Genomic DNA, 14,644 nt, shown 5'->3' with positions numbered 1-14,644 from the left:
ACTGGTTCCTTTGTCAAACCCATACAGTATATCCAGACTCACCCCAACCGATGGATGCCCATGCCTTCCACCCACCCATCCACCCACCCACCCACCCCACCCTGCACCCTGTTTTGTGGCGTGTAGTCAGTTGGAAGCTGTATTGACGGAAGGGCTGGTTTTTAATCCCCAGGTGTCCTCCACCCAGAACAACAAGACATCAGACCCCTCCACCCCAGCGGCCAAGGCCAGAGTGAGTCCCCGGCATCTACACCCTTTACACACCGTTACCTACATTCGGTGACTTAACATCCACCCACCTTCTCTCTACATTCTGCTACATCCACTGTTTTACACCACCTAGAACACAATATGACATCTGACCAACCTTGTTGCCAAGGCTAGACTGCGGGCCTTAACGTCAGTCAGCCAATGTTTTACAGCTCCAGAGGTCAAGTTAGGTGTTTAAGTGTGTAAATTCAAAAACAGGCTGTTTGGACGACGGATGGACCTCCTTACAAATTCCTGCTCATTTATCTCTCTGTCATTTATCTCTCTGTCATTTATCTCTCCTTAACGACACTTACCGATCACTAACACCGTGCACCCCCCCGCCTGCATCCGATCTGTTTGACGACCGCCCCACCGCGCGGAACAACACATGGTCAGATCCCGCCCTCATCACTGGGTTAGGTCAGCCAGGACTCGCACTGTAACATTGACCAGATCTATGACCTCACGCCAGTGATTCTCAACTCCAGACCTCGGCGTCCGAAGCACCGCTGGTTTTCGTTCTAGCCATCTAGAAACTGATTCATTAGGACTGGGGACGTCGTGTGAATTGAGTACCTGCTAGGACGGAAAACCGGTCATCCTCCTGAGGATGGCAGTTAAGAACCACTTACTTACACGTCCCACCCTCTCACCTCACATTATTCATACAACCTCCGGTATTTTTAGCGACGGCTAATTGCTCCATCTTCGCCCTCACGTGGTCCACTCAGACAGCTCCACGCCTCCTTGCCTGTCCACATACCGTTATGAATATGCTCCGGCAAATTGACAGGGAGAAGCCATTTTTCCATCCACGTCGATATGGGCGCCGTTCAGTACATGGTAGTCATGTCCCTGCCACCGCTCAACACCTCCTGTAGCCGCTAGGCCCGCGCTCCAACACATGTGCACACGCACACCGACGACAAAGATCAGTGGAAAGGGTCGATCATGACGATCAGGACGGATGGCGGCGAGGACGCAGCAGATCAGTGACGCTACCGGCAGCGGGAGGCCAAAAATATAACTGTCGTCGTTCTTTCAAGCCCCGTTGTTAAAGTATATTGCTGGATAATACTGACAGTCATCTGGTATACAGGGATGCCAATTTGGTAGGGGAGGAGGGGGTCGGGGGGGAGCGGTCTGCCGCAGTATTTGTTAAAAAGTTGAAAAGGTCAAAAAAAAGTCCTGTTATAAGCTCCTGTAGAGCTGTCGTTGGACTCACAGCTGTGTGCGTTGGAGGTGACTTTGCTAAAACTGAACCCAGACTTACCTCAATAGGAACAACAGGTGTCATTTGAAGGACAATGGATAAGTCCTCTGCCAAATTGCAAGCGCTCACATTTTGCAATTGAATTGAATCAAATAGAAATCATATTATTTTCTTAAAATCTTCCTACTACATGTGTAGTAGGTGTGTGTCTATGCGTGTGTGTGTGTGTGTGTGTGTGTGTGCCTGTGTGTGTGCGTGCATGCGTGTATGGTGTCCGTGTGAACAGCTGGGTGAGTCATCCCTTGTTGATAAGACCTGCGTCATCAAAACAGACGGACTAAGACGGAGGAAAGAGGGAGGGAGGGAAGAGAGAGGGAGGGAGGGAAGAGAGAGGGAGGGAGGGAGGGAGGGAAGAGAGAGGGAGGGAGGGAGGGAGGGAGGGAAGAAGGAGGGAGGGAGGGAGGGAAGAAGAAGGGAGTGGGAGAGAAGAGAGAGGGAGGGCGAGCGGAGAGGGTTTTACGTATTTGCCGCAGGGCTTTGAGTGCGAGGCTGAGGCAATGTCACCAACAATGACACTGATAACACAGAGCAACAGGGCGGAGGCGTGGCATGCGAGGGGGCTGGAGGGGAGGTGCTGCGCCGCAGACGGATGATGCTCCCTGGCCCTCCATCCTGGAACTACACACTATTTGGACATTTAGACTAATTTCGGCTTTATTTGGATTGAGTGCGACCATGGACGGACAACCTTCATTTTTTTTGTCCGTCTGCCGTGCATCCACGTGTGTTCGGTTTAACATGTTTTTAACTAGTCTTTAACTAACCCATGGGCCCAAAAAAAAAAAAAGCAATGCTTGTAGGTGGTAGGTGGCAGGATTGACTTGTCAGAATTCCTATTAGCAGTTAATGGCCCACCATCATCATATGGGTTAAAGGTGAACTGGAGGTTGACTGGTTAACTAAGTAATGGTTAACCAGTCAACCGCCAACTAGTCAACTAGTTCCTGGTGAACCGGTTAACCATGAACATCCCTAATGTCTCTGGAGAAAATTTCTGCAGCCGGATGAGCCTGTAATCGGCCAATAACCTTCATGGGTCAGAATCATAGCGTCCAGAAGCCAGAAATGTGTCATGCAGCCATTTGGTTGTTTTGTTTATGCACATGGTCCATTGAAGCAGAGATAACAGGGAGAGAGAGAGCGTCTGCCATGTCTGAACGCCAGGAACACCGTCTAGTGTGCCTGTTTGAACACCAAGATCACCATCTAGTGTGCCTGTTTGAGCACCAGGAACACCATCTAGTGTGCCTGTTTGAGCACCAGGAACACTGTCTAGTGTGCATGTTTGATGGCCAGGAACACCGTCTAGTGTGCGTGTTTGAACACCAGGAACATCGTCTAGTGTGCCAGTTTGAACGCCAGCAACACCGTCTAGTGTGCCTGTTTGAACACCAGGAACACCATCTAGTGTGCGTGTTTGAACACCAGGAACACCGTCTAGTCTGCGTGTTTCTACACCAGGAACACCATCTAGTGTGCGTGTTTGAACACCAGGAACACCGTCTAGTGTGCCAGTTTGAACGCCAGCAACACCGTCTAGTGTGCCTGTTTGAGCACCAGGAACACCATCTAGTGTGCGTGTTTGAACGCCAGGAACACCATCTAGTGTGCATGTTTGAACGCCAGGAACACCATCTAGTGTGCGTGTTTGATTTCCAGTAACACCATCTAGTGTGCGTGTTTGATTGCAAGGAACACTGTCTAGTGTGCGTGTTTGAACGCCAGCAACACCGTCTAGTGTGCGTGTTTGATTGCCAGTAACACCATATAGTGTGCCTGTTTGATGGCCAGGAACACCGTCTAGTGTGCCTGTTTGATGGCCAGGAACACTGTCTAGTGTGCCTGTTTGAACACTAGGAACACCGTCTAGTGTGCCTGTTTGAACACTAGGAACACCGTTTAGTGTGCTTGTTTGAACACCAGGAAAACCGTCTAGTGTGCCTGTTTGAACACCAGGAACACCGTGTAGTGTACCTGTTTGAACACTAGCAACACCGTGTAGTGTGCCTGTTTGAACTCTAGGAACACCGTCTAGTGTGCTTGTTTGAACACCAGGAAAACCGTCTAGTGTGCCTGTTTGAACACCAGGAACACCATCTAGTGTGCGTGGTTGATGGCCAGGAACACCGTCTAGTGTACCTGTTTGAACACAAGAAACACCGTGTAGTGTACCTGTTTGAACACTAGCAACACCGTGTAGTGTGCCTGTTTGAACTCTAGGAACACCGTCTAGTGTGCTTGTTTGAACACTAGGAACACCGTTTAGTGTGCTTGTTTGAACACCAGGAACACTGTCTAGTGTGTGTGTTTGAACACTAGGAACACCGTTTAGTGTGCTTGTTTGAACACCAGGAACACTGTCTAGTGTGTGTGTTTGATTGCCAGGAACACCGTCTAGTGTGCCTGTTTGAACACCAGGAACAACACCGTCTAGTGTGCGTGTTTGAACACCAGGAACACCGTCTAGTGTGCGTGTTTGAACACCAGGAACAACACCGTCTAGTGTGCGTGTTTGAACACCAGGAACACTGTCTAGTGTGCGTGTTTGAACACCAGGAACAACACCGTCTAGTGTGCGTGTTTGAACACCAGGAACAACACCGTCTAGTGTGCGTGTTTGAACACCAGGAACACTGTCTAGTGTGCGTGTTTGAACACCAGGAACAACACCGTCTAGTCGGTGGAAACGACGCTCTGGAGTCTGTCCTCGACTGGAACGCAAACACTGAACTGTCTGCAGTATTTTGTCGCACCTCTACTCTATCTGTCATCTAGTCTCTGTCATGTTGTTTATTTTATCCTTTTATTATTAATAATCAACTCTGTTGATTAATGGAAGAGATTCATTGTTATTAAGTCAGTAGAACCACCTTTTGGGGGCATATAAATACCAACTTTTTCCATCACTTTTATAGCTGCTGTACCCCAATAGCTATTATACATCCAATTGTTTTATGAGGTTAGTAGCCTCTTCTGGAGGTTTTATTGAGGAACATTTTAATGTAATGGAATAATGTCGTCCCTATTCTAGATTTTGTGATTTCCATTCTCTCACGGCCTCCTGTGTATGTGAGAGCAGAATGAGAGACAGCATATTTCAAAATCCACTCACTATCACAATCGCAATCTAACGGCCCACTCTATTTTACGACCTATTTTCTGTTGCGTTTCATCGTTAACAGGCTGTATGTGGTTCTATTCCTCATACACTGGACATATTCTAATTAACAGTGAGTGAGAGGATTAATAACGTGCCATATCTTCTAATCAATCAGATTTTTTTTTTTGTGTGTTGTTTTACAGCCCTGATAATCTCATCATGAACGCTACAGTGATAACAAATCTGAGGATGTAATGACTTAAATCCATCGGTTGTCTGCGCCAGCGTTTGACAGCCTAGTGATTTTAATGACAAAATCTCTTCCATACGTACTGCTCCGTTTCCTATTAACATACTGGCGGCTGATCTGCTCTTTTTACCGCACTGTTTTCTTTCCTTGCTGTCTGTCTGCCTGTCCGTGTGCGTCTGCCTCTTACACCTGCTTGCTTTTTTTTTTTTGTCTGTGTGTTTGTCTGTCCTTCTCGTCGGCATGTCTGTCTGCCTGTCCGTCTGTAGGTTCAGATAGTGCACAAAAAGCTGGACTTCAGCCACGTCACGTCACGCTGTGGCTCCAAGGACAATATCAAACATGTCCCCGGAGGGGGCAACGTAAGTACTGCTGGAGCCGGAAGCAGGCTCCACAATAGGTCCTCATCCGAATTTAAAGTCTACCTTCGCTGCTTTTCAACACAGGCTCTGTTAGAATGCCGGTTCCCGTCATTTATAACGGTTCACGACATAACCTTGTTGGAAGTTTTATTTTTGGGGAAATGTACCGCTCTGGCACAGCCTCTCTTTCTGCTTCAATGCAGTTCAGTGGGGCAAGCGTTTGAGCCTTTTCAATAACGGGAAACTCACTTTGAGAAAATGCAAATACGTCCCATATGTCTTAAAATATGACAGTAACCTCATATTTTGTTTAAAACCACCTTTTGCAGTTACAGTAGTACATCCAATACGTAGCATTGCAGGTGGATAGTACAGTAGGAAGTGGCGCAACTTCTTGTTTCTAGTCTCTCTGTTAGCGTGGATATCGCCAAATCAGCTCATTTGCGAAAGGGCACAAGTGTCCCAGAAAACCCTGAAAGACCTGATCAAATGCAATGCGTTTGCGAGCGCTTTATCCCGTTGGACGGCACTGACGCACAGTGGGACGCTGCAGCAGAGCGGTAAGTTTGTCAGCAACACAGCGTTCAGGGCGGCTGTGCTGCGGACGGTTATAAACCACGGGAACCAGCGTTTGTTTTTTTTAAGGCCTGGCTTGAAAAACGTCAAATCTATCCCTGAAGCCCTGGTTTGAATGTCCTGCTTAATTGTCGGCAGTCCCACAAAACAAGAGGCATCGTCCCCCTGGCCCGATGTGGTCAAACAGGATCAACAGTGATGTATCATTTCTGTTTTAAGCTTTTTTTTTTTTTTTTTACTTTCTTTTATGATCGCAGACCGTATTCACTCCACGAGGTTAACAGCTTCTATTTCTGTCCCTGGGATAATGTCGTCGGTGCTGATTTAATGTGTTTTTTACGGCTGATATGGGAAACATTTACACTGAAAAAGAACAGTGGCGGCAGCTAGTTATGACTCAAGATGTTTTCTCGATGGGCCCTCCGTCACACACGCTCACAAACAAAGACACATTTCCCAGAAATCACTGAATGTCAGAAAATAGCAGTGATACTAGAGAAGAATTGATTAAATTGGAGAGTTTATACAGCACAATACCATTTGTGTGGATTAGACATTGAGTTTGACTATTGTGCAAAGCGGCGTGATCACCAGGATGCAGATGCGTTTGCTCATGTAAGGACATAAGAGATCGCCGTAGCAAGATGAAGACAGTGAAACACGGTAATGCTGTTTCCCCGATTCCTATTCACAGATCAAGCATAAGGGCCCGCGCGATTACGGAGCAGTTCCCACACTATTGCCGGTGCAGATGCTCTGCCGTGGATTGTTAAAGGCGCAGTGTGTGGAGTTTAGAGATCGCACTTGGCAGAAATGGGAGATAATACTCACGAGTATGTTTTAATTAGTGCGTAATCCCATGAAAATAAGAATCGTTGTGTTGCCGTCACCTTAGATTGAGCCCTTTTCATCCACGTGGGGAGCGGGTACGCTTCCATGTTGCGCCGCCATGTTTCTCCTTACAGTAGCCCGGAACGGACAAACCAAACACCGGCCCTAGAGGCGGCCTTTGGCGGTTTCCCGCGGGGTTTCCGCGGGCGCCGTCTCTTCCGGCCAGTGCCGCCGCGTTGCGCCGCCGTGGGGAGGGGTGTTCAGCGGGTCGCCGCTAGATGACGCTGCGTTCTACACGCTGCACCTTTGAGCCGCGCGTGGGTGGCGTTCTGATCTGTTTTTGACTTACTTCAACGGACACATTTTCAACGGCCAAACCTGCGTAGAACGGAAAAGCCCCGGAAAAGCTGCCACCCAAAACATGATTAAATCCTCCACTTTGGCTCATTTTAGTGCTGGCTCTTATTTGCACGTATAGCGAGTTGTTATGACATCAGGTGTATTTAGCCAATCCTCGGTGCAGTTAATACGCATTAATATTCCAATCTGACCGTGAGGCACTGAGCTAGTCGACGTCACGTCCTCCGCTCTGCATTCTCAAATGAGCTTCACCAAACACAAAAGGCCGCTGAAAATGAAATAATGAAAAAATGGCCAATCACCTGCAAGCTGTGGCGCACGATTTACACGAGATCCAACGACCAGGCGGGGGCTTCCTCCAAGCGACTCCGTCACAGAAACAGGTTTTGCCTCCACCCAGCTCCCGCTCGCGGCTAAACGTAGCGACGGAGGACCTCGCTTCGTCCGGCGACCACGTGTGTCGGAGGCACCGGAAAACAAAAGAGGTGGCAGGGAGAGAAGGGGAAAGAGAGGCGGTGTTAGCTCTTCACGTTCTGTGCCTTTCTTCCGCTTCACTCAGCGCTCCGTTGTTTATTTGACATATTTTCCTTCTCCCCCGCAAATGGGCCAGGTGCATGAGTTGGCATTGAGTTTGTTTTCCGTCAAACTGGCTTCATTGCACGGTGGGAAGATGGACGGATGGTGGAAAAAAAAAACACACAAAAAACTTTAAAAGTATGGGGGGAGGGGGGGGTGCATCCATGCTCGCATGTGATCCCTACGAATGGGTTGGGCGTGGCTTGATGTTTGGTCTCTCTCTCTCTCCTCCTCCAGGTGCAGATCCTGAACAAGAAGGTGGACCTGAGCAAGGTGACGTCCAAATGCGGTTCCAAGGACAACATCAAGCACAAGCCAGGTCGGGGGCCGCACGCCGCCACCGCCGCCGCGCTCCCCTCTGCCACACCCTTCGTCGTCGCGTCCATTGCCGGTCATTTATGTTCTTTATTATTTTCATTTATTTTCCTCCGTCTAGGCGGCGGCGACGTCAAGATCGAATCCCACAAACTCAACATAAAGGCCAAGTCCAAGGTCGGGTCCCTGGACAACATCAGACTGGAGGCGAGCATCGGCCCGACCAACGGGCATAAGGTCAGGGTGCGACGCGGTCAATTATGTACCATACATCACCGCAGCCTCAGGGACACGGCCGGTCAGAGCCGAGTCTGCCGACTCGCTGTGCTCTGACGGACCGGCACCACCAGGTGGAGCGCCGGCCTCGCCGTGTGCCCCCCCTCCTAGACTTTGCAGGGCTGCCGAGGATGCCGCCCTGACCGGTATCCCTGTGTGCGTGTGCATGCGCGTGTGTGTGTGTGTGTGGGCGTGTGTGTGTGTGGGCGTGTGTGTGTGTGTGTGTGGGCGTGTGTGTGTGTGTGTGTGGGCGTGTGTGTGCGCACGTTCCCCGTCCGGCCGCAGGAGGAGAAGGCGGACAGCAAGACGCCGTCGCCTCCCAGCGCGGCCCCAACGACGGCACCGGGGGGCGTCGCCAAGGAGAACGGGGTGAAGGAGCCTGCGCCGGCCCCCTTCGGGGGCGACGGACTCGGCCAGTCCCCCGGCATGAGCAAGCGCGTGGCCGAGACAAGTAAGACGCCGCCGCCGAACGCCCGCGGAGCGCCTTTGCACGTCGAGGGCGACGTGTCGGCGTTCCCTTCCCCTTTCTGATTGTCCGACTTTTCTCCTGCCCCGCCCCCTTTTTTTGTTTCCTTTCTCAAGATTGAGTCCCGGCGGTCGGTAGATCCCGGGCGGGCGAAACACACGGCGCCCGCCCTCCCGCCTCGCGACCAGACCAACCACGGCGCAGTCATCTCCCACGCCCCTCACCCCGCCCACAGCAAGCACCCGAAAACAAAACGGACTAACTGCCTCATCGTGTTTCTCCGGGGTCCGCCCGCCAGCTTTCTGCTCAACCTCTCCCCGACATTTTGACCCCGCGACGACGTTCGACTGACCGGCGACCCTCGCTGCCGCAGAGCAGAGCGCTTCCTGTTTGCTTGTGTTCCTCTGTCTTCGGAAACTGCCGTCGCCCCCCCCCCCCACGCGAGCAAACCCAGTAGGCCACCCGCAGGTTCCGACGTCCGGAAAGATCATTTCCGGGCTCAGATACCCACCGCGCAGAATTCCCCCCCTGCCCCCCGCTAGTCGCACCAAGGGTATGTGCACGTACGCACGGTGTAGCCGGATTCTTCTGCTAGTTAAATAGAGTACCACTATACACCGACTAGTCTAGAGACACCGTATACATGTATGATCGGTCTTGATACTTTCATTCCACTCTGCAGTACTTTGACTCGGCCGTCCCTCTCAGACTCCCCCTCCTCAGAGCCCAGCGGCCCGAAACCGCGGCGCCCCCCGCTCCGGCCCAGCCGCCCGCCGCGGCCCGCGACCCCTCCATCCGCACTCATCCCCTCGGCGGCATCTTTAACGTCCTCACCGCCTCCTCCGCCGCCCCGTTCCCACCGAGCCCGCAGCCATTCGATCTTAGACCCGCACCCCCCAAACCGACCCCCCCCAGGCCGCACCCACCGGGCACCGCGGAGGCCGGTAGCTCGCCATCCCACGGTGACCGAGGTCAACGGCGGCACGAGGACCTTTGAAACCGACACATTCCAGCCACCGGGCCGGCAGCCACGTCTGAGCCCATCTCCCTCCACGCCGGCAACACCCGCCGGCGCAGGCCGTCATCAAACATGCTCGTCCTACGCCCTTCGATGTTATTTTCATTATTCTATTGACGTAGTTGTGGTACATCGTTTCCTCCCCGTTCATTTTACGACGCCGACGTCTGTGCGCCGCAGTTACCGTGGCAGAGATCGGCGGAGAGGAAGGCTCGTCTGGAGTCGACGGGAGGAGGCTGGAGAACATCCGTGGGGAACGTTCAGAGCTGTTGGACTTAGAAAAAACGCCCCATCTTTTCTGCTCTTTAGGGAAGCAGGAGGCGGCAGCACAACCACCCATTAATCCGCCCAGCACTAAGATCAACGCGCGGTTTGATCACTCAGATGCCGCACTCAGTATTTTAGGTCTTAGGTCTAACTTCACAATCCAACGAAAAACGTCATCGTTACTCACTTTTTTTTTTTTTTTTTAGCCGAGCCTCAGCTCAGGCCTGCATCGAGCCCTTCCCTTCCACTTAATCGCCCAAAACCTGCGCGTGCCCTCAGTCAGGGGTTCCCAAACTGGAGTCCTTCAAGAAATTGCACGGGGTCTGCAGCCCCCTAGGGGTCCTTGGAATAATTGCAGGAGGCACTTTTATTTTTTATTTTTTTTAAATTCTATCTTAATTATTTAATTTATTAAAGTAATAAATTTTTCTTTTAAATTTAGAAATGTATTTTTGCACAAATTATAAATACTCAACTAATAATAATGGTGAGGTTTTTTTGTTGTGAAATTTGCACTTTTTGTCAGCAAGGTTTAAGTTAAACATTAAACCACATGGCAATTAAATATAGGAAGATAAAATGTGCACATCAGATTTTATTTCTTTGGGGCTGAAGTGGTCCTTAGCCAGAGCTTAGTCCGCCAAGGTGGCGCCAAAAAATGTTTGGGAACCCCTGTCCTCATTGTTTGGGGGTCGAACGCCCGGCAGCATCTTTCCGACATTGAACAGGGAATCCCACTCTCACCGCCCCGACAGAACTCTTCGGTCAGAAGGCCCCGGCCAACACCCTGAGGCCTCCGGGTGTGGCTTGAGCGGGGGGGGGGGGCCGCGCCCCTCTGCCACGCATGCGGCCCTTTGCTTCAACCCGGCGAGCATGCAGTGCCGCGACCGAGCCACGCCCTCTCCGACTACCGCTCCGCCCGTCTTAGATCCCCGTATGTAGAACAAGTGGAGACCTCCTTCATACACATATACTGGAAGCACAGATACATCCGTACCGCGTGGGGCGCGGGACAACTGGGGTTCGCTTGTGCACAGGCCGCGCATGCACACACACACACACGCGCGCACACACACACCGAGAACAAACAGAAAACACATCTCTACAGTAAGGTAGTCTAGCTTCTCTCTGTTCTAGAGCGAAACCATCTCTGTATCGTGTTTGGACGGTCCATGCTGATTACTCGTGACGGAGCCGTGTCGTGCTGTCGTCCCCTGATGTGGTAGCGATCAGAGCGCGTTCCGGCGTCGCCGCGCGGGAGGCTCACCTCCTCCACGTTCTCCTCCCGGTTGCAGGTGGCCGTAGACACGCACGCACGCACACACACACGCACACAAACACACGCACACACAAACACACAAACACACACACACACACACACACACACACACACACGCACACACACACGCACACACGCGTGCACGCGCGACAGGAAAAAACGAAAGGAGCCGGGAGGACGGAGAGAGACGACGGGAGGGTAAAAGTGAAAAGGATGTTTGGGAGGTTACCACAGATACGTGGTCGGGAGGACGTGACGCAAACGAAGGCACATTTCAAACTCGTTATGTTGAACACACGCCGTTATATCAAATTTGTCGTAATTGGATTATATCTGCATCTCTGGTATACACTTAATCGTCCGATAATAATGTAGTTTGAGAAAAAAAAAAAAGACAAAGTACTACAGGATATTTTTAATTGTTATTTGTGGTGTGTCGCTGGATGTATATAATAGTCTAAGACTCTGTCGCTGCTCTAAGGGTGTTATCGTGACTTGAGGTGGAGAACTGGCCCGGTCTAAAACAGAAGGGCCGCCTTTCAAACTAATATGTGGCGCGGGATTCAGCTGTGGCATCTCTCGCTTTTGTTTCAGTTGAACGACCCCTAAAACGGAGATGTGTGTCAAAAACAAGGATTTACGCACATGAAAATCACTGCGAAATTACAATACGGTTACATCATTGGTTTTATTAATTATTACATACCCGGGAGCTCTTTAAAATCGAAATATGACCCAATTTCATTTCGACTGATTCTGGAAGACAGGGACATGTTTTTAGATTTTTTTTTTTTACTTGACATTCCTTTTGTCTGTTTCTCTATTTTGACAGAAAACAAGTGGGGGTAGGACTTGACGGGAGGTGATAGCAAATGAACACTGTGACGTGATGTTGAACGTCAGGTCCCAGGGCCTTGACATTTTCAAAAGCAGAAAATTAAATACACTCCGCAGCCCCGAAAATATTAAACAATAACTCGGAGTCACTCCGATTCTATGCATCGTACCGGGATCGTTTGGGACGGGTTCGGCTGGTCGAGGCCGGCGCGGTCAGACGTGTGAAGTGTTGTCACTGGGCGCGGCCGGCGGAGGGCGCTACTGAGCCTCGGGAACACTGATAGTCTGGCTTTGAGGGAGCGAACGTCGGTACTACGGAGAAAAGCTCAGTGGTACGGTGTTTTCCCTCCGACAAGCTTGCCCCCTGGCGACCGCAGCGTGGAGGTACAGTCCGTGATCGACGCCGGGCGGTTCCCTGTTTCCGTCCACGCCGCACTGTGAGCGCGTGCAGTCGGGAGCTAAACGGATTTAATCGTCACGTGTAGCACTGATAATCAAAAAAGGAGCGTGATCGCATTATCCACGGTAAACCCAGAGAAGCCTAAAAGCACCTTATGAGCATTTTGAAGCAAAGCAAACGCTTTGTTGCTTAAAACAAACAAAAAAGTACCCATGACGTTTATGTGACTCTTGTGGAACAACAACAATAATAATAATAATAATAATAATAATAATAATAATAATAATGATGATATTAATAATAATAATGATAATGTGAATCCTCCTCGGCACTGGAAGTACGTTGGAGCGACGGCACTTTGAACGGTTCTTTCAGCTGTTTGTGTAAATAGAAGCGGGTTAGAAAACGGGCGTGGCCGGGACGCCGTCTGGGAGCTCGGCGCGGCAGCGCGGGAGAAGCGGCCCGCAGCCGGAGATCTGGAGGTACCGGAGGCGAGCGGCCCGGGCGCCCGGTCCACTCTCCCGCCGCGTCGGGCGGTGCGTCGGGTCTCCGTCCGAGCTGCAGAGCGACGGAACAGCTTCGAACGACGGAGGAAGGTCTGACCGTCCGGAGCGGACCCTTCGACTTTTAAGAGTCGGAGGGCTACCAGCGTTACGTGCAACGAGGCGGGTTGAAGTAAGGGACGAAGGGAAGAGGGGTCAAGAAGGTCAAATAATGTCAAATAAAGTCAAACAAGGTTAAATAAGGGTTTTCAAGTATTTTTATTACGGGAAGTTCCAGCGCTGCAGCTCGGACGCGACGGAACGACCGGACTCACTCTGACGTCCCCCGAACTCTGACCTCTGGCGCTTTACTACTGCCCCCTCCACCTGTTCCTCGCACTGTCCCCCTGTATATAGACACCACCATGTTTTTATCACCACAGAAGTAACACAAACTAAAAAACAAAACAAAAGAAAAACAACAAAAAAAAAAATAACACACACACACACAAAAAAAAACGAGTTTCAAAAATATATTTGGAAAAAAAAAAGGGCAAGGAAACGACGGAGGGTCTGGACGGGGTGTTGTGGATGTTGGACGGAGGAGCTTTCACGTGCGTGAGCCTGTTGTCGTCATGGTAAATTATTAGTATTATTATCACTACGATCGAACAATGTAAGAGAGGAAAGGTGTTTCTTTCCTCCTTTCTTTTCAGAGTCTGCCTTTTTCCCCGACAAGAAAAGGGCTGCTGGAGTTCCAAGAATGTTAAAAAAAAAAAAAAACTAACAAAAAAAAAAAAAGCAAACAACCTGTATTGTATTTAAGATGCGAGATTACGAATACGTGTATGAGGTTTGTCTCTGTTCTCTTTTGGGAGGGTGAATCGCGACGAGGGAACTGGACGCGACGGGCGGCGGGCGGGTGGGGGCGGGTCCACGTGCGTGGGGGTGAATTAATAATAGAGCGGGTGGGGGGGGCGGCAGGAAAAGGGGTTTCTCTGCACCCGATGTGAGGGAACCCACCCGACTTTTTTTTTTCTACTTACCAGTGACTCTGACTCGGCTCGGTTGAAATTTTTGCAATTTTCATTCGATTTATCATGTTTTTTTAATTAATATCAGACAAAAAATGAGATAGTTGAATATAATCTGAATCAAATTATTCCATGGCCCTTCTTCTGCCCCCAAACAGAAAGAACACGGGGCGACCTGGACACGAAACCCGCACTATTCTGGTGTTTCAGCCTCCATTGGTTTTGAGCTGGATGCCTGAAAGTCTTTGAATCCGGTCATTGAAACCCCTCCAAAGGCTCGTTGCCGCCTCGACTACAGCGCTGATATTTACTCAAAAAACAAAAAAAACAAAAACATTGATTTTGAACCGTTTTTGCCCCGTCCAAAAACACGGATCACGTTTTCCCGCTTCACGCCTCACACACAGATCCCGACCCCCCCTGCCCCGCCCCGACCGCCGAGCGCCGCCCTCTGTAGAAGTAATGCTGGCCAGTGTTAGCCTGTTGGCATGTGGTAGAGAGTAACGTCCTGTATTAGACAGCTCCGACCTAGACACCTAGACATACCTACCAACACGGGGACCAAACAGCCAATTCGGCCTCTGATAGAGTAATGGGATTCTGAATCAGGTTATTAAATAATAAACATGACTATTCCATCCAGAAAATAAAGAATGAGAGGGGAAAAAAAAACCATGGGACGCCACAAAGGAA

At 50.5% G+C, this 14,644-nt stretch overlaps 1 protein-coding gene across 1 annotated transcript in view; it reads left to right on the top strand.

The window, feature by feature from the left end:
- The window catches only part of LOC307237739 (uncharacterized protein), a gene marked incomplete at both ends in the record, with an annotated part of 62,103 nt that extends 51,373 nt beyond the window's left edge, over positions 1–10,730 (top strand). Inside the window, 8 exons of the mRNA XM_080010502.1 lie at positions 173–232; positions 5,142–5,234; positions 7,815–7,896; positions 8,014–8,129; positions 8,454–8,619; positions 9,177–9,187; positions 9,317–9,578; positions 10,675–10,730. Coding sequence (XP_079866628.1) covers positions 173–232; positions 5,142–5,234; positions 7,815–7,896; positions 8,014–8,129; positions 8,454–8,619; positions 9,177–9,187; positions 9,317–9,578; positions 10,675–10,730 — 846 coding nt within the window. The remainder of the gene's footprint in view (positions 1–172; positions 233–5,141; positions 5,235–7,814; positions 7,897–8,013; positions 8,130–8,453; positions 8,620–9,176; positions 9,188–9,316; positions 9,579–10,674) is intronic.
- Positions 10,731–14,644: the final 3,914 nt, after the last annotated feature.

Source organism: Zeus faber (assembly GCF_960531495.2).
Source record: "Zeus faber genome assembly, chromosome: 12".
Classification (NCBI taxonomy): domain Eukaryota; kingdom Metazoa; phylum Chordata; class Actinopteri; order Zeiformes; family Zeidae; genus Zeus; species Zeus faber.
Note: the sequence above shows the minus strand (reverse complement) of the source record. Positions and strands in the feature narration are given on the sequence as shown.